Genomic DNA, 17,763 nt, shown 5'->3' with positions numbered 1-17,763 from the left:
TTCGAGGAGGAAGGGCTCATTAGCCTTGGATGGCTACCCACCTAAAAACTGACTTCAAACCTCTGCTGCTTTGCAACTATACCCAAATTGGGAAGGTTTTGTGGGTCAATCCCGAGAAAAGTAAGGAGCAGACGACCCTTAGGCAGTTTACAGCACTCAGCGCTACACCCTGTCAGAGCCTGCGAAGCCGCAGTTCCCAAACTGTATATATGTCGTTTTCCAAAGAGTTATAAAAGAATCTTTTAATAACGCATAACACAAAGTGACCTTAAACTGTATTGTTGCTTAAAGAATTTATTTAAATACAATCAGATGTAGGTTTGTGTAAAACAGTGTTTAAAACTACAATGGCTGGTAAAATCCTTGTCTTACCTATAATGCTCGACGTATTTTACTATAAGTAAAGAGATGATGATGATCAAAGAGATCTTGTAAGAGGCTCACAAACCATCAACTTCTCGATATGATGTCGAAGAGAGATTTTGTGGGTCTAATTCTGAAGCTAATCTTTGAGTGTTCGAATATTTTAAAAATCTTTATCAATTTTTGTCAGTATGGCATTGTCTCTGATGATCCTATAGCGTAATAGGTTTCATATTAAATACAACATTTTTTCGCTTGAATAGCAAGATAAATATTTAAAAGATTAATGAAGGAACAAATCATATATAAATGTATGAAAGAATTACATAAATAGGATGTAAATATTATTTTAAGTCACAACCTCTATATAGACCACTTTGGGAATCACTGGTTTAGACAAACACCTGTAATATACAGAGAGATTACAAGCAGTATAAAAGTGTCATAACATGTATCTATGTTACATGTGCAATTACTTTTTCTGTGTTACTATATCTTTTTTTGTGTGTTTGTGTATTATTGCAGGTAGCAATCAGGATCACTTTTTGTTATAAAACTTCCTAAGTGTTGATGAAAACAAACATCCCTAAAAACAAACTTGTTTGAAGCGATGAGACGTCAGCCATAGATCAGGCCACAGATCAGGCCATAGATCAGGGAAACCCTCAACAAAAATAGATCTAGATTGAGTGCCAAAATGTATTTTTAGAATTGAAGATCATAGTTTGTATACTCGACATTGTTGACAATGCACCTTTTTTTTAAGCAAACATGTATAAACGCACAACGTCTGTCTGGGTGGATACCCTTACAGATATGATTTCTCGTTTCCCATAATTGAATCAAGTTGAAATTTATTCACGTTTTGTTTCCCTTGTTGCTACTAAACAAAAAATGAATTACCAGGAATTATTTGTCTAATTGGTTACTTTTTTTATTGATTCATATTTTATCTATATCAAATAATAATTGTGTGAAGTTTTAATTTCCTCAGAGAATGGGTGTAGGATGAATGACGTGTAGGCATATACACAGTTTTTTACCAGACAGACAGCAGAGTTTATATAAGCTTTGTAAAAAACGACAAAAAAAAACTAAAACTATCTGGAAAGCGTTAGATCAGGGGTGGGCAAATTACGACCCGCGGGCCACATGCGGCCCGCCGAAGTGTTTTATGAGGCCCGCCGACGCTTAAAGAAATCAGGTGCTCCCACACATTACACAAATAAAAATGTAAATATAATGAAATAAATAATTGTAAATATCTATAGATCTAGAAATAATTAAAACTTTTGATTCTTATCACTCATCATGAAGAGGCTAAAGAAACATTGTCTTTAAATGTCATTCTAAAAGGTTTAAAGTAAACGAAGATTATTCTTAATGGCAATATTTCGAAACACAAGCAAGTATTTATTCAATTCTATTAAAAACTGTGTTGAAAGTGTTAGGTCGGCTTCTACAAGATGGCAAGTGTAACAACTAAAGGAGCTCGTGCTTTGACTAAGAAAAACAGGCTTTTTAATAAAATTAAGCATTGAATATCAAATATATTGTTGGAATTGATTTCTCAATGATCTTATTATTGGCACAGGGCCAGCCTTAGGCATAGACAAACAGCTTAGGGTCACCAATTGGTGAGGGCCTTGCACTACCTAGTTTCTTTTTATTTTAGGGGAAGAAATAGCGAAATTTGTCCTCAATGTTATTGTTGAAGTACAATAGGTTTTTAATAAATTGAATAATTTGATTGTTGTCGCTTTTTTAAATTTATTTTATTTTATTTGAGGCCACCAAATTCACTTTGATAAGGGCCTCCAATTATCTGCCGGCCATGACTTGCAGTTCCGAGAAGTACTTGAAGATTTGGAAACAAAACATTCCGATGTTCGGTTACACAGTAGTATCCGCTGGCCTAGAAGAATAAGGAATCTCAAGGAAGAAATAGTTAGGTTCATTGAAGGACATTGACTGTGACTTTGTTACTAATCTTTCAAATGAAGAGTTGAAGACAGACTTCATGTTTATCATTGAAGATATTGCAATGTTTTGTTTGCAAATGAAATGTATGTGCTTCTGAAATCTTTTCAAACAAAGTTATTCCACTTCTTGAGGCAGCAAGTGAAATCAGGTATTATCATTTTCCTTAGCTGAAAAGTGAAACTATTTCTAGTGAAATGGATGAAATTACTAGACTTATTTGGATTCCTTGATTGTGGAATTTGAAAGCAAATTTTAAGACGTCAAGAGCTTGGAACTAGTTTTCAATACATCAGCTCACCATAAATTAATGCAGAAGCTGATTCAGCTCCAGATGACATACCTCCAAGCAAAGTATGACCTGAAAGAGTAATTCCAGTGAATTCTTCCACGGAAGTTTCATGACTGCCAGAAGCTGTATTCCCATACTTAAGAAAACTTTGCTGCGAAGCTTTCACATTATTCGGAACCTGATTCATGTGTGAACACGCTTTATTTCGTTTGTTTCAAAATTATCAAGTGTTAGGACAGGTCGATGCTCACTGACTGTAATTTGACAGCAGTCGCAAGAACAAAACAACTAGTAAGCTAGTTCTACAGTTAAAAAATATTATGCACGGATGTAAACAGTTAAATGCTTCACATTAAGTACAAATGTTTATTTGTGGTGAAATGTTGTGATGTAAGAAGACAATAAGAAAATTTAAAAAATTAGTCTTAAAATTAGTTCAAGAAATTGCTAACTGTTGTTGTAATTCCTCAATTGGGAGTAAAAAAAATACTTTATGCGGCCCGCCAGTCCCCAAATTTTTTTAATGCGGCCCTCGGTAGAAAAAGGTTGCCCACCCCTGCGTTAGATAAATAGACATATTTTTACTTTGTGTGTGTGTGTGTTTTTAATGATACAGTGCGAGCGTGCGTGATTTGCAAAGAAAGCAAATTAGACGGCCTAATGAAACAAAGGACCCGCCTCTTTCCCTTGGACCACAAAGAGATAAGATACTTGAGGAAGTGGAAGTAGCAAGCTACTGAAGGAAAATGTGTCAATCCGTGCGTTCCAGAAGTGTCGACAGAAAAGTGCCAGGAAGGTAGGATGCAGTTGAAACTGTCAGCTCTCATGACACCAGACTAACAAGGAAGGGACAAGTACATTTTGTACATGTAGCCATAACCTTCTTCCAAGCAAAGATGTACTTTTGTTGTCAGAATTGTAAGAAAGTATCTTGAAATTTAGCCTCGACGTTTTAAAATATTCCATGTGGAAAAATATGTTAAAACTTGAAGTTGATGTTAACTTTAAAAGACCTGTTTTATAACTAAATTTTCTACTTTAAAGAATGTTCACATTTTTTATTTTAGTCCGCAAACAAAGAGCAAGTTGTTGGAATATTTTGACATAAAAAAAAAATCTGCCCATTCATCTCACTTTTGTTATTCTTGCCTCTATCTTTATTTTTTTGGAAACATTCCTCGTAGGAATGTCTCTCTAGGTCTCGAGGATTTTGTGAAATGCTCTGACCATTTGATTATGTGTCAGCTTTACAACGATAAGGAAGTTCTTATTATTCCTAAAGAACCATATGTCCAAGTTATATCTTTCAAGTCGCTGTTAGTGTCTAGGATTTCTTAGTATACTGAAAAATAAACTGGGACTCTATAATGTAATTTATCCTTTTATATAAACTATGAATATAAATGTGCAATTGTTCAATATCCATTTTTTATAAATTTCAACTAGTAATAAGCTTTTACCCTTTTGAAGAATTTAGGATATCAACCAGTTCTAGAGAAACAAAACAATTATTATATTAACCATCACAGAATTGGACTTTTATGTTTCTATGAACACTTGGTGTCAACCCAGCACTGATCATAAAGTTCCCCCTTCAGACTTTAAGATCCTTAAGGCAGATTTGTTTCTTTGGCCAATAGTTAAGGAGCAGGGAGTCATGGGACCAGCACACCAACCAACAGCCTTTATTTTCCCCAACCAAAGCCAGGCATCCATTAGAGTTGGGTGGATTCAGAGGGCGCCCTAAAATCAATGGAGGTTGATGTTGCGCAATATGTTGTTGTATTCTATTATATATAGTGTTCTTGTTGTAAAACTTACTGTCTTAATGATGTGTATATATAACATTTGTTGTATAAAAATAATAAAATTTTGACACTATTTAAAACAAATACAAAAAATAATTACTCAAAGATTCTATATTTTATCTTTTCAGTCTGTAGTGATTCTAACAGAACTCCAGAACCCCCCCCCGGTGCCAACTGGTGATTAGCTGTCCCGGGAAAAAATTATCAGATTTCAAGAAAGAATTGTGTTTTTAGCGGCCCCGAAAAGGGCAATAGACGCTATTAGTTTTGTTAGGTCTATCCGTACGTCCGTACGTCCGTCCCGTTTAGATTTCGTAAAACTAGAAAAGATAGTGAAAATCCGACATCATGATATTTTAGATCATTCAAAGTTCTGAAGCAACGGCTACTTTTTTCTTTTCTGAAAACTAAAAATTTAATTTTTAAAATCAACTATGCAAGCAGTTTTTTTTTTAGTAAAAAATACAAAATTTTTACAATTATTCACTAGTAATAGAAATAAACACGAGATACTATTTAGTAAGCGAAATAATCATGTATCATATTTACAACATGTTTATGCTAACGGTTTTAGATGTTGTATTGTTAAATTAAGTTAGTTCTGTCATACTAACGTCTACATTACAAAAAAATGTGTACTTTTTTTAAAGAGAAAAAATCTATTTAGTACACATATAAGTGGAACATAATTTTAAACAACAATGAATAAGTAGTTTTTCATATTATCGCACGAACGGTAGCGCAAAATACAATGGTTTGTACATTTAACTAAAGGAATTTGTATTTTAAGGATTTTTTTTTTCTTGAGGCTTTGAAAAAGAGATTGACCCTTTACAAAACATTTAGATAATCATTAAATGACATAAGTTAGGCCAGCTTCACATTCAACTAGACCTTCCCTGTAACCTATCCCTTGGTCTGCTTGACCGTTGGGGCACCACACATGATCTGTCAACCTTCTTTCTCTGGGTGGAAAACTTCGGGGACCGATTTTGGATTTGTGTTTCCACACAAACTGTCTTTGTAATTGAAAATGTATTTTGAGAGATCCATTGGCAGTCGATGTGTCAAGCGCTCAATGGACTAGCAACTGGATCCAATTGCCTTTATAACCAATATGTGCGGGCAAATAGCTTTATATGCTTTGTTGCCTACAGAGACTTCGACATTACCCATTCCATGATCAATTATTCTCCATTCTTTTCTCTCTTTTACAATGGATAGAATTTCATTGACAGGACAGTTCATTCTTTAATGTTGTCTTCTCATCGCTTTCTCGGTTTGCCTCTTCTTCTTTTTCCTGGTTCTGTTTCCTGAAGGTCTCTGCGGCTCTGACGCCCTTTTGATATGGTCATAAAGTTTAAGTTTCCTTTTTTTTTTTGTCCTGTGGTTAGCAAGTCATCGTCAGGCCCAATCGCCGTTGTGATGCTGTTTTTCATGTCTGTGACGCGGTTTGAGTAGGTGATACCTAGTAAACCAGCCTTGCATAGCTGCATTAAATATGCACTTCTCTTTTCGGGGACACTACATTTATATCAAAACTAACTGCCTGTAATCGTAAAATGACCATTGTTCAACTCAGATAGCACATTCGGAGGCAGTGCAGCCCTACTCTACTGTAAACATCGCCACCAAAATGCTTGTGGGCTGGACAAATCAGTTATTTTTCTTTTAAGCTCCTTAAGCTCCTATTCTAGTAATCACCATTCTCCACATAGCGCAGTCGAAATGTGTCAAACGACAAATCATCCAACCACCCAACATTTAAAAAAATAAAATCTTTTAGGTGTTTCTGTACCACGACTTAGCTTAATAAAAGGGGAGGCCGGGGGTGGGGAAGCTCTACCAAAAACGTATAAAACTAATTTAACTTTGACCTGTGACCTGGTCACCTGAGACTTGTGTACACTGCAACTCTAGCATTATTGTGGACGGCTAGGAGAGTATTTGTGTTATTTAATAAATATATCAACTCACTCACTCTGTTAGTCTGTCGATCAGACTGTCAGGTGTGGGTTATAATATCCAAACCTGTTCTCGCATCAAGTTACAACTTTAAAGAATTATTTATTGTACCTAACTAAGCATGAATCAATTTTAAAGTAAAAATATTAGTCTTGGTAAATTATTATTTTGTTTGATATCGGAATAAAAAAAAAATATAGTCACGGTAATTCATCATTTTATTTAATACCGGAAAAGGGAGATAGCTTTTACATTATTGAGATATATAGTTGTAATATATAGTTGTAAGAGTAAAGTTCTTTCCCATAGATAAGCTCTGCTTTGTTTTTTAAATAAGGATTTTAAACAAATTATTTTGCTTAATTATTGATGTGGGAACATCAACAACACAAAATTAGATATGAATTCATTATTTTACAGAAATAGGCCTTGTCTCCGTTCAAAAGAATGATTTACTAAAAAAAAGTTAAGGAAAAAAAAGAAGCTAATCTTGCCACGCCCTTCAGTTTAATCAGGCATAATGTAAATGTTACAACTGAAAAATTAAAGAATAAAAAATTAACGTTGTCGGCAGGATTCGAACCTGCGCGGGAAGATCCCAATGGATTTCTAGTCCATCGCCTTAACCACTCGGCCACGACAACTTGTCTTTGTAACGGTAAGTTATTTTCATATTTTTAAACATTAATTACCTACTTATAATTGTTGGCCTCCTTCAGTCGTAGAACAACTATGGTTAATTTCGCACACTTCCTCATGTGGCTGTGGAGACCTATTTTTATAATTAGGCCTAAGTGCTCAGAAAGAAAAAAAATGATTCGCTTTATTATTTATCTTGCCCCAAAAGAAAACAAGACAAAATATACAAAACACTATTTTAAAAACAATCAAAGCTTATATCAAGAGTAGTTGTATCAATTAGTTTGCACCAGTCAGAAAATAAAAATCGTAATAGATCTATGCCAGGGGTTCTCAACCTATGAATCGCGACCCCTTGGGGGGTCGATTGACGATTTGTCAGGTGTCGCCTAAGACCATCGAAAATATGGATTGTATTTTGTCTATTCTTCTATTGCTGTGTGTGTGTGTGGGGGGGTCGAGGCAGAGTGGGGGATTGTAAAAAGGGGTCACCGAGCTTAAAAGGTTGAGAACCGCTGATCAATACTAACAATAATATCTATGTGCCATTAGAAATATTTTTACCACTTGATTTTGTTTAGCGCTATTACGTACGTTTAGATTTCTCAGTACCCAAAGATGCTAGAACTGGATGGACCAGTTAGGAAAAAGGGGGAAAGGAAAAAATGTTACCGTGATCGCATTTATATAAAATAAAAGTGAAATGGCCTGAATTTGAACCTGAGAGCTCTAGTATACGAATTTACAATTGAAATGTTTTGCAAGTTCTTGTTGTCTATTGTTAGTCTCAAACTGTAAAGATTTCTCTCTACAAATTATAAAGGGGACTAATTCAACTTATACAATCACATCAGTACAATATCTTTCCTTGTTCAATACCAAACATTATAATTAATTACTAATAGTTAATTAGCTAATTGCTGTGCACTCCTGTGTCTTGCTGTGCACTCCTGTGTCTTGCTGTGCACTCCGGTGTCTTGCTGTGCACTCTTTTGTCTTGCTGTGGACTTCTGTGTCTTGCTGTGCTCTTCTGTGCACTCCTGTGTCTTGCTGTGCTCTTCTGTGCACTCATGTGTCTTGCTGTGCTATTATGTGTCTTACTGTGTCTTGCTGTGCTCTCCTGTGTCTTGCTCTGCACTCCTGTGTTTTGCTGTGTCTTGCTGTGGACTTCTGTGTCTTGCTGTGTCTTGCTGTGCTCTCCTGTGTTTTGCTATGTCTTGCTGTGGACTTCTGTGTCTTGCTGTGCTCTTCTGTGCACTCCTGTGTCTTGCTGTGCTCTTCTGTGCACTCATGTGTCTTGCTGTGCTATTATGTGTCTTACTGTGTCTTGCTGTGCTCTCCTGTGTCTTGCTCTGCACTCCTGTGTTTTGCTGTGTCTTGCTGTGGACTTCTGTGTCTTGCTGTGTCTTGCTGTGCTCTCCTGTGTTTTGCTGTGCTCTCCTGTGTCTTTCTGTGCACTACTGTGTCTTGCTGTGCACTCCTGTGTCTTGCTGTGCACTACTGTGTCTTGCTGTGCTCTCCTGTATCTGTCTGTGCACTCCTGTGTCTTGCTGTGCACTCCTGTGTCTTGCTCTGCACTCCTGTGTCTTGCTGTGCTCTTCTGTGCACTTCTGTGTCTTGCTGTGCTCTTCTGTGCACTCATGTGTCTTGCTGTGCTATTATGTGTCTTACTGTGTCTTGCTGTGCTCTCCTGTGTCTTGCTCTGCACTCCTGTGTTTTGCTGTGTCTTGCTGTGGACTTCTGTGTCTTGCTTTGCTCTCCTGTGTTTTGCTGTGCTCTCCTGTGTTTTGCTGTGCTCTCCTGTGTCTTGCTGTGCACTACTGTGTCTTGCTGTGCACTCCTGTGTATTGCTGTGCACTACTGTGTCTTGCTGTACTCTATGTCTTACTGTGTCTTGCTGTGCACTCCTGTGTCTTGCTGTGCACTCCTGTGTCTTGCTGTACTCTATGTCTTACTGTGTCTTGCTGTGCTCTCCTGTATCTTGCTGTGCACTCCTGTGTCTTGCTGTGCTCTCCTGTATCTTGCTGTACAATCCTGTGTCTGGCTGTGTCTTGCTGTGTGTTGCTGAGCTCAGTTGTTTCTTGCTATCCACAACTGTGTGTTCCTGTGCACTACCATGTATGCTGCACCTTGCTGTCCAATGCTTTTTCTTGCTGTGTCTTCCTGTATACTACGGTCTCTTCCTGTATTCTACTGTCTCTTCCTGAATACTATTGTCTCTTCCTGAACATTACTGTTTCTTCCTGAATAGTACTGTCTCTTCCTGAATACTAGTCTTTTCCTGTATTCTACTGTCTCTTGCTGTGCACTGCCGTTTCTTGCTTTATCTTCCTGAATACTACTGTCTCCTCCTGTATACTACTGTCTCCTCCTGAATACTACTGTCTCCTCCTGTATACTACTGTCTCTTCCTGAATAGTACTGTCTCCTCCTGTATACTACTGTCTCTTCCTGAATACTACTGTCTCCTCCTGTATACTACTGTCACTTCCTGAATACTACTGTCTTTTCCTGTAAACTACAGTCTCTCCTGTATACTACTGTCTCCTCATGAATACTACTGTCTCCTTCTGTATACTACTGTTTCTTCCTGAATACTACTGTCTCCTCCTGTATACTACTGTCTCCTCCTGTATACTACTGTCTCTTCCTGAATACTACTGTCTCTTCCTGTATACTACTGTCTCCTCCTGTATACTACTGTCTCTTCCTGAATACTACTGTCTCCTCCTGTATACTACTGTCTCTTCCTGAATACTACTGTCTTTTCCTATATTCTACTGTCTCTTGCTGTGTACTTCAGTGTACTGCTATATCTTAATGTGTTATGGTGTTAATTGCTGTGTCTAGCTTTATCTTGCTACGTACTGCTTTGTTTTACCATTTCTAGTTGTGTCTTGCTACGTACTGCTTTGTTTTACCATTTCTAGTTGTGTCTTGCTACGTACTGCTTTGTTTTACCATTTCTAGTTGTGTCTTGCTACGTACTGCTTTGTTTTACCATTTCTAGTTGTGTCTTGCTACGTACTGCTTTGTTTTACCATTTCTAGTTGTGTCTTGCTACGTACTGCTTTGTTTTACCATTTCTAGTTGTGTCTTGCTACGTACTGCTTTGTTTTACCATTTCTAGTTGTGTCTTGCTACGTACTGCTTTGTTTTACCATTTCTAGTTGTGTCTTGCTACGTACTGCTTTGTTTTACCATTTCTAGTTGTGTCTTGCTACGTACTGCTTTGTTTTACCATTTCTAGTTGTGTCTTGCTACGTACTGCTTTGTTTTACCATTTCTAGTTGTGTCTTGCTACGTACTGCTTTGTTTTACCATTTCTAGTTGTGTCTTGCTACGTACTGCTTTGTTTTACCATTTCTAGTTGTGTCTTGCTACGTACTGCTTTGTTTTACCATTTCTAGTTGTGTCTTGCTACGTACTGCTTTGTTTTACCATTTCTAGTTGTGTCTTGCTACGTACTGCTTTGTTTTACCATTTCTAGTTGTGTCTTGCTACGTACTGCTTTGTTTTACCATTTCTAGTTGTGTCTTGCTACGTACTGCTTTGTTTTACCATTTCTAGTTGTGTCTTGCTACGTACTGCTTTGTTTTACCATTTCTAGTTGTGTCTTGCTACGTACTGCTTTGTTTTACCATTTCTAGTTGTGTCTTGCTACGTACTGCTTTGTTTTACCATTTCTAGTTGTGTCTTGCTACGTACTGCTTTGTTTTACCATTTCTAGTTGTGTCTTGCTACGTACTGCTTTGTTTTACCATTTCTAGTTGTGTCTTGCTACGTACTGCTTTGTTTTACCATTTCTAGTTGTGTCTTGCTACGTACTGCTTTGTTTTACCATTTCTAGTTGTGTCTTGCTACGTACTGCTTTGTTTTACCATTTCTAGTTGTGTCTTGCTACGTACTGCTTTGTTTTACCATTTCTAGTTGTGTCTTGCTACGTACTGCTTTGTTTTACCATTTCTAGTTGTGTCTTGCTACGTACTGCTTTGTTTTACCATTTCTAGTTGTGTCTTGCTACGTACTGCTTTGTTTTACCATTTCTAGTTGTGTCTTGCTACGTACTGCTTTGTTTTACCATTTCTAGTTGTGTCTTGCTACGTACTGCTTTGTTTTACCATTTCTAGTTGTGTCTTGCTACGTACTGCTTTGTTTTACCATTTCTAGTTGTGTCTTGCTACGTACTGCTTTGTTTTACCATTTCTAGTTGTGTCTTGCTACGTACTGCTTTGTTTTACCATTTCTAGTTGTGTCTTGCTACGTACTGCTTTGTTTTACCATTTCTAGTTGTGTCTTGCTACGTACTGCTTTGTTTTACCATTTCTAGTTGTGTCTTGCTACGTACTGCTTTGTTTTACCATTTCTAGTTGTGTCTTGCAATGTACTGCTCTGTATTACCATGCCTGGAGATGTCTTGTTTTGCTGCCCGCCGCGTTCCTGCCTCTATTTCTATTTTTTTTCCCGATTCTCCACGCTCTGCTTGTCACCGTTTTTCTTATGACAGAAATGTCATTCCCATGACAATATTTGATGTCAATGAATGACATCTAGTTTGTTAGTATCCGTCTGCCCACTGTAATGTATCATGATACTATATTAGATAGTCATTTAAATGTTTAAAAGATTGAAATGTTGTTTCGCTTGCATTTACCTGTTTGTTGTTTTTTTCTTAGTCGATTCATTTGCTGTATGCGCCACGTGGGTAAAGGGGAGGGAGGCTAGAGCAATGGTCAGAAGTTATTTTTAACTCGCCTCCTCCCTCTCCATCATAAAGCTGAAGAATTTCAAAAGCATTTCCCCCCTCCCCCCCCCCTTTTTTTTTTTCATTTTTCACGTTACCCACCTAGCTATGTGGCGACCGTCTCTGTGTGTGTACTCTAAGGTACCCTGAAGATTAACCTTGACTTATGTATGGCCGAAACATCCCAGCTTTTGTAAAAGTGTTAGGAATGATGAGCCTTTTCTTTTCTTTGTTGACATTATTTACAGATACATGTATACAAATCACAGAACTATACTTATAATGTATATGCTTAAAATTTAATCAGAAAAAAAATGTAATATAAATATTTTGAATAAGCGTTACTTCCTAGTCCAGGAGAGACAACCCTATTTGGGGGGGGGGGACTATTTCTATTTAACACAATCAGGGATTGCAAAGACCCTCCCTAAGGGAACAGTACCAAAAAAAAAAAAGAGGCAAACAGAGAAAGAGATGGGAAGACAACTTAAAATAATTGACAGATCTCGTATTGAAAGATTCTATCCAAGGCAAAAGACAGAGGAATTGAGAAATACGATCAACAGGTCTTGTGTGGTGCCCCAACAGACTAAGGGATATGTGAAGGTTTCTATCTAACAATATAAAACATGTACACCGTGGTTTCAGAAAGTAGTCACTGGAAGCGCCTAAAGCGTGCAGTTTTTAAGACATTGTTAAAAAAAAAAATGGGGCGGAGCCTACATTGAAACGAAGTTATACCCCTTGGTATCAATAGCACACCAAAGTATTGTGTGTGTTTTATTTAACCGAGCGGACCGTCTCTGGTTTTTAACTTATTGTGTAAATACTGTAAATGAATTTTTAACTTTAGAATAGTAAGTGGCTTTTTTTTAATTTCATATTCTTTACTTTTATCTACTTTTACTTAACCTACGACTATGGGTATGGAATCGCAGAGCAAGCTGAACAAACTGCTGTCGAAAAAAACAAAAAAGAAGCCTGATCTCGTCTTGGATCTTGGCACTCAGTTTCAGAAGAGCGATGTCCCAACTTTGCCCAAGAGAAATGGAGACGTCATACTTTACCCTGTAGACAGTAATGGTGAGCTAATCCTCAGCCCCAGAGCTAAAAAATCTGCAGTTTCAACACAGGCAGGTGACGAGTTCAGCAGGTTGAAAGGAGCTAAGAGCAATGCCAAAGTTTCAACATCCACGGATCCTCCAGAAATACCCAGAAGACATCTTTTAGGAGACTTTAACATGGCGACTGGACAAGAGGTAAGCCAGTGTTATTTGTTTATTAAACCGTCATCATATGCACAACGTTTTAAAAGTAGTGCAAGAACTTTTTCTACCCATGCCTTTGGTAATGGTAGCACGCGACAAGCACACTTCAAACCACTCAATTTGCACACTTCAAACCAAGCACCTCAAACCAAGCACCTCAAACCACGCACCTCAAACCACGCTCCTCAAACCACACACCTCAAACCACGCACCTAAATCAACGTACCTAAAACCACGCACGTCAAACCACGCACGTCAAACCAAGCACCTCTAACAGCGCACCTCTAACACGTTTATCATTGAGCAACTTGTTTGCCATTTATTTTGTACTGCCTTCACGCCTCCATTCTCACCCTATCGTGTTAACTCATTTGATCGAGGGGCAGCGTTAATGTGAGTAGCTGGAACCATGGCCAATGCGGGTCTCGGGATAACCGAAAATATGCAAGTGTAAAAACAATTTTTATTTTTTTTTTTGCTTGCTTAAAATCTCATTTTAACCGTCTCTCAGTAACCAGCTTCCCTTTTTTTTTTTAAATCGTTGTCTATTGTTTATTTAAAATGTGCTGATAAAGTTCATTAGCTTGCCAAAGACTAGCTTTGGTCTCTTCAGAAGAACAACAGAGAAAGGGAGCGGGTAGGTTTTGAGCTCAGGAGATTTGTAAGAAAGTCCGAAGCACATTTTGTTTGACTTGAAAGCTAGAGACTTTCATAACAAATATTATTTGTCATCTCTACAGTTTACAATTAAATGTGAATGGCAATTTATTTACTTAATCATTTATACTTTTGGGTCAGTCACAGCTAATATCTTTGACTCGACAGCGTAGCATCTTTCACAAATAGTTCTGTCTTGAAAGTTCCATGGAAAAGCCAATGGAGCTAATAGGTCTGTTAAATGGCTTATTCCTATTAATAATTATCCATTAATATAAATTTAGTAACAAATCTATACCCACGTCGAACCTGTCCATTGATAAGAAATATTCAAGAAAAATACACAATCAAGTTATTTATTTTTATATTTTGTTACATTTTACTAATATATTTTTATAAATGTTAGTAAGGAAATACAAAAGAAATTATCTTACTTTGTTAATATAATCTCCCTTAAATTTACGTATTGTTTTAGAAATGGGGTATTCTTGTGGAAAAAATAATAAAAGTTCCCCTTTCAGACCTTGCGATCCATAGGGCAGATGATGTTAAGGTTATCTTTTTCTTTCGCTATTGGTTAACGAGCAGGCTGTCATATGGCCAGCTAAAGCAACGAGGGTTGTCGACTTAAGAGCTAGGCTGCAAATCTAAACGAATCAATTTTGTTGGATTTTTATTCGTGCTCTGAGCTCTAGGCTTATAAAACTTAAGCGTACCTCGCCTCATATGGACAAATTAAAGATGGTTTGTCATGCTGTTGAACACAACACCGCTATTATCAATAGGACTTGAAATGTGAGTTAAATATCTGCCATGTTCTTTATAAAGGCTCTTTCTTTTTATTGTTGTCAATGGCGCGGTGGCTAAGCGGTAAAGCGCTTGGCTTCTGAACCGGGGGTCCTGGGTTCGAATCCTGATTGAAACTGATTTTTTTATTTCGGGATCTTCGGGCGCCTCTGAGTCCACTCAGCTTTAACGGGTAACTGGCAGTAAAGGTGGTTGGTCGTTTTGTTGGCCACAACAACAGATGACCTTTTCATCATCTGCCCTATAGATCACAAGGCCTTAAAGGGGAACTTTACTTTGCATGACATAAGAATTGCTTTTACAGAGTATTCTTGGACCAAAAGTTAGTAGACTAGATGTCGCTTGTGACCGATCTGTGAGAGAGCCTGCCGTCTTTGCGCCCCTGTATACAATTAAGCAGTGCTTGTCTAATATCTATCTTCTATCTATATATATATATATAATTCTCTTCTTCCCGCAAGAGTTTGAACGAGAAAGAAATAAAGGAAAGATCACTCTATTTCTGCGTAATAAAAAAAAAAATAAGGGGGGGGGGGGGGAAAACAAATAGTATTCACAAGTCACAAAAAATCGGGGCTGGGTTTAACCGTTGTGACCGAGAAGTCAAGGAAAGATCACTCTTTTTTATTTCAACCCCACGTAGTTTCAGCGGCGAAAAAAAAGATGGCGGGGGAGGAAAACAAATAATCTACTCAGTATTCACCCGTCACTAAATAGCAGGGCCGGACTCAACCGTTGTGGGGCCCTATGCGAAACTGATCGCGCGGGGCCTAGTCTGGGTGGGAATAAGGATAATAAGTGAAAATTAAGATTTTGTATTAGAAAATAAACTCGACTTAGAATTTTATTCATTCTTTACTAAGTATAAAATTGCGATCAAATAAACTTTACTTTACAAACCTTGCAACCTATGGCATATTTATATGCCAGTGACTATAAAAGTAAATAAAGTATTGGAACTTCTGATTAAGGTGAAAATTTGCCCGATCATTACATTTTATTACATGAAAGCTGACAATGCCTTTTATCGCGCGTAGTGTTGGCGTTTTCCGCAATGAATGACACATACAAATGGAAATTGTCTATTTTTAGGAGATTTTCTGAGCTTTCAGGGGATTATAATAAATTTTAATAAATTCAGATTTCCAGGAATTTTCGTATATATTTTGCAATTTAATAATTACACCTATAATTAGCGCGGGACCTATGAAAGCGTTTGGCCCACTGCGACCGCATAGGTTGCAGTGGCCTTAGACCGGCCTTGGTTAGGGATACGGATAATAAGTGCGGTCGCATTGGTTGCATTGGCCTAAGGCCGGCCCTACAAAATAACTGCATATGGTACGCCGTGGGTCGACTAATGTAATTAAAATGAGATCTTCCACAATTCAACTGTGTTCACTATACAATTCAAATGTTGTCTTCCACTGTACAATTCACTTGTGGTCTTCCACTGTACAATGCACATCTGGTCTTCTACTGTACAATTTAAATGTGGTCATCCACTGTACATTTCGCATGTGGCCTTCCACTGTACATTTCGCATGTGGTCTTCCACTGTACATTTCGCATGTGGTCTTCCACTGTACATTTCGCATGTGGCCTTCCACTGTACATTTCGCATGTGGCCTTCCACTGTACATTTCGCATGTGGCCTTCCACTGTACATTTCGCATGTGGCCTTCCACTGTACATTTCGCATGTGGCCTTCCACTGTACATTTCGCATGTGGCCTTCCACTGTACATTTCGCATGTGGCCTTTTACTGTACATTTCGCATGTGGCCTTTTACTGTACATTTCGCATGTGGCCTTTTACTGTACATTTCGCACGTGGCCTTCCACTGTACATTTCGCACGTGGCCTTCCACTGTACATTTCGCACGTGGCCTTCCACTGTACATTTCGCACGTGGCCTTCCACTGTACATTTCGCACGTGGCCTTCCACTGTACATTTCGCACGTGGCCTTCCACTGTACATTTCGCACGTGGCCTTCCACTGTACATTTCGCACGTGGCCTTCCACTGTACATTTCGCACGTGGCCTTCCACTGTACATTTCGCACGTGGCCTTCCACTGTACATTTCGCACGTGGCCTTCCACTGTACATTTCGCACGTGGCCTTCCACTGTACATTTCGCACGTGGCCTTCCACTGTACATTTCGCACGTGGCCTTCCACTGTACATTTCGCACGTGGCCTTCCACTGTACATTTCGCACGTGGCCTTCCACTGTACATTTCGCACGTGGCCTTCCACTGTACATTTCGCATGTGGCCTTCCACTGTACATTTCGCATGTGGCCTTCCACTGTACATTTCGCATGTGGCCTTCCACTGTACATTTCGCATGTGGCCTTCCACTGTACATTTCGCATGTGGCCTTCCACTGTACATTTCGCATGTGGCCTTCCACTGTACATTTCGCATGTGGTCTTCCACTGTACATTTCGCATGTGGTCTTCCACTGTACATTTCGCATGTGGTCTTCTATATAATCAAAATGTGCTTTTCCACTATATATTTAAGATGTGTTGTTCGACTATAAATAATTAAGATATGCTCGTCCTAGGTAAATTCTACAGTACTCAAGCCAGAGTTCAGATTGTGTGTTGACGTCAATCTCTAGTGCTCCTTTCTTTTTCTATTATTATTATCATTATTTTATGTTATTTGTTTATCCATTTTCTAATTCCCAGGCAGTGAATCGAGAGCTGCAGCCATCCCATGGGTCACTGGAACGGTTCATAGAACGTGACATCTATTTTGGCCTCACCAGTCAGCAACTAGATCCAGTAGCCGTACCGTCTAGAGTGCTGGAGATCCGGGGTGGTGAAATGGGACATCAGGACTTCGGTTCTTTTCTAGAAGATCTAAGACAATTCTTCACCCCGAACGTACGCCCAAGACAAATGAAAAAAAAATGATTTTATTTTTTTTTTATTTTTGGTTTTAAAAGTGAATATTTCACTGTCAAACTCAGAGACATTTTTAGCCTTTTTTTTTAAATTTTTTTTTAAAATAAATTTTTAAATTTTACGTGTTTTGTTGGACTTGCTTTATAATATCATTGATGCAAAAATTGATAAACTATACTTCTTTGTGTATATAAGCATTTGGTATTAATTGTTAGAATTACTGAGATGTGCAAATACAAAATGGTGTACATGTAGTCGTGAAATGTAACAAAAATAAACTACTTATGGATGTCACAAAATATCGCAGGTGCATATAAAAATA

General features: G+C 38.0%; 2 protein-coding genes and 1 non-coding gene across 3 annotated transcripts; 2 read left to right on the top strand and 1 right to left on the bottom strand.

The window, feature by feature from the left end:
* Positions 1 to 6,970: 6,970 nt before the first annotated feature.
* Positions 6,971 to 7,052, bottom strand: Trnas-aga (transfer RNA serine (anticodon AGA)). The gene has a single exon. It is a non-coding gene; the product is annotated as a tRNA-Ser (tRNA).
* Positions 7,053 to 8,707: 1,655 nt separating this feature from the next.
* Positions 8,708 to 9,115, top strand: LOC129925804 (keratin-associated protein 4-12-like). The gene has a single exon (XM_056026451.1). It carries the CDS (start codon positions 8,708 to 8,710, stop codon positions 9,113 to 9,115), a length of 408 nt encoding a protein of 135 aa, XP_055882426.1.
* A 3,411-nt stretch (positions 9,116 to 12,526) lies between these two features.
* On the top strand, positions 12,527 to 17,514 carry LOC106050815 (uncharacterized). Its single transcript, XM_013205858.2, has 2 exons — positions 12,527 to 13,050; positions 17,223 to 17,514. Exons 1-2 carry the CDS (start codon positions 12,712 to 12,714, stop codon positions 17,448 to 17,450), a joined length of 567 nt encoding a protein of 188 aa, XP_013061312.2. The 5' UTR covers positions 12,527 to 12,711; the 3' UTR covers positions 17,451 to 17,514.
* Positions 17,515 to 17,763: the final 249 nt, after the last annotated feature.

Source organism: Biomphalaria glabrata, chromosome 4, assembly GCF_947242115.1.
Source record: "Biomphalaria glabrata chromosome 4, xgBioGlab47.1, whole genome shotgun sequence".
Taxonomy (NCBI): domain Eukaryota; kingdom Metazoa; phylum Mollusca; class Gastropoda; family Planorbidae; genus Biomphalaria; species Biomphalaria glabrata.
This window is presented reverse-complemented; position numbering and strand designations above follow the sequence as displayed.

What these genes read in the sequence shown, in the direction of transcription:
- LOC129925804 (XM_056026451.1), top strand. Translation starts at nt 8,708, where the DNA reads ATGTGTCTTACTGTGTCTTGCTGTGCTCTCCTGTGTCTTGCTCTGCAC.
- LOC106050815 (XM_013205858.2), top strand. Translation starts at nt 12,712, where the DNA reads ATGGGTATGGAATCGCAGAGCAAGCTGAACAAACTGCTGTCGAAAAAA. An exon ending in ACATGGCGACTGGACAAGAG is followed by an intron (nt 13,051 to 17,222) that starts GTAAGCCAGTGT and finishes TCTAATTCCCAG; the next exon opens with GCAGTGAATCGAGAGCTGCA.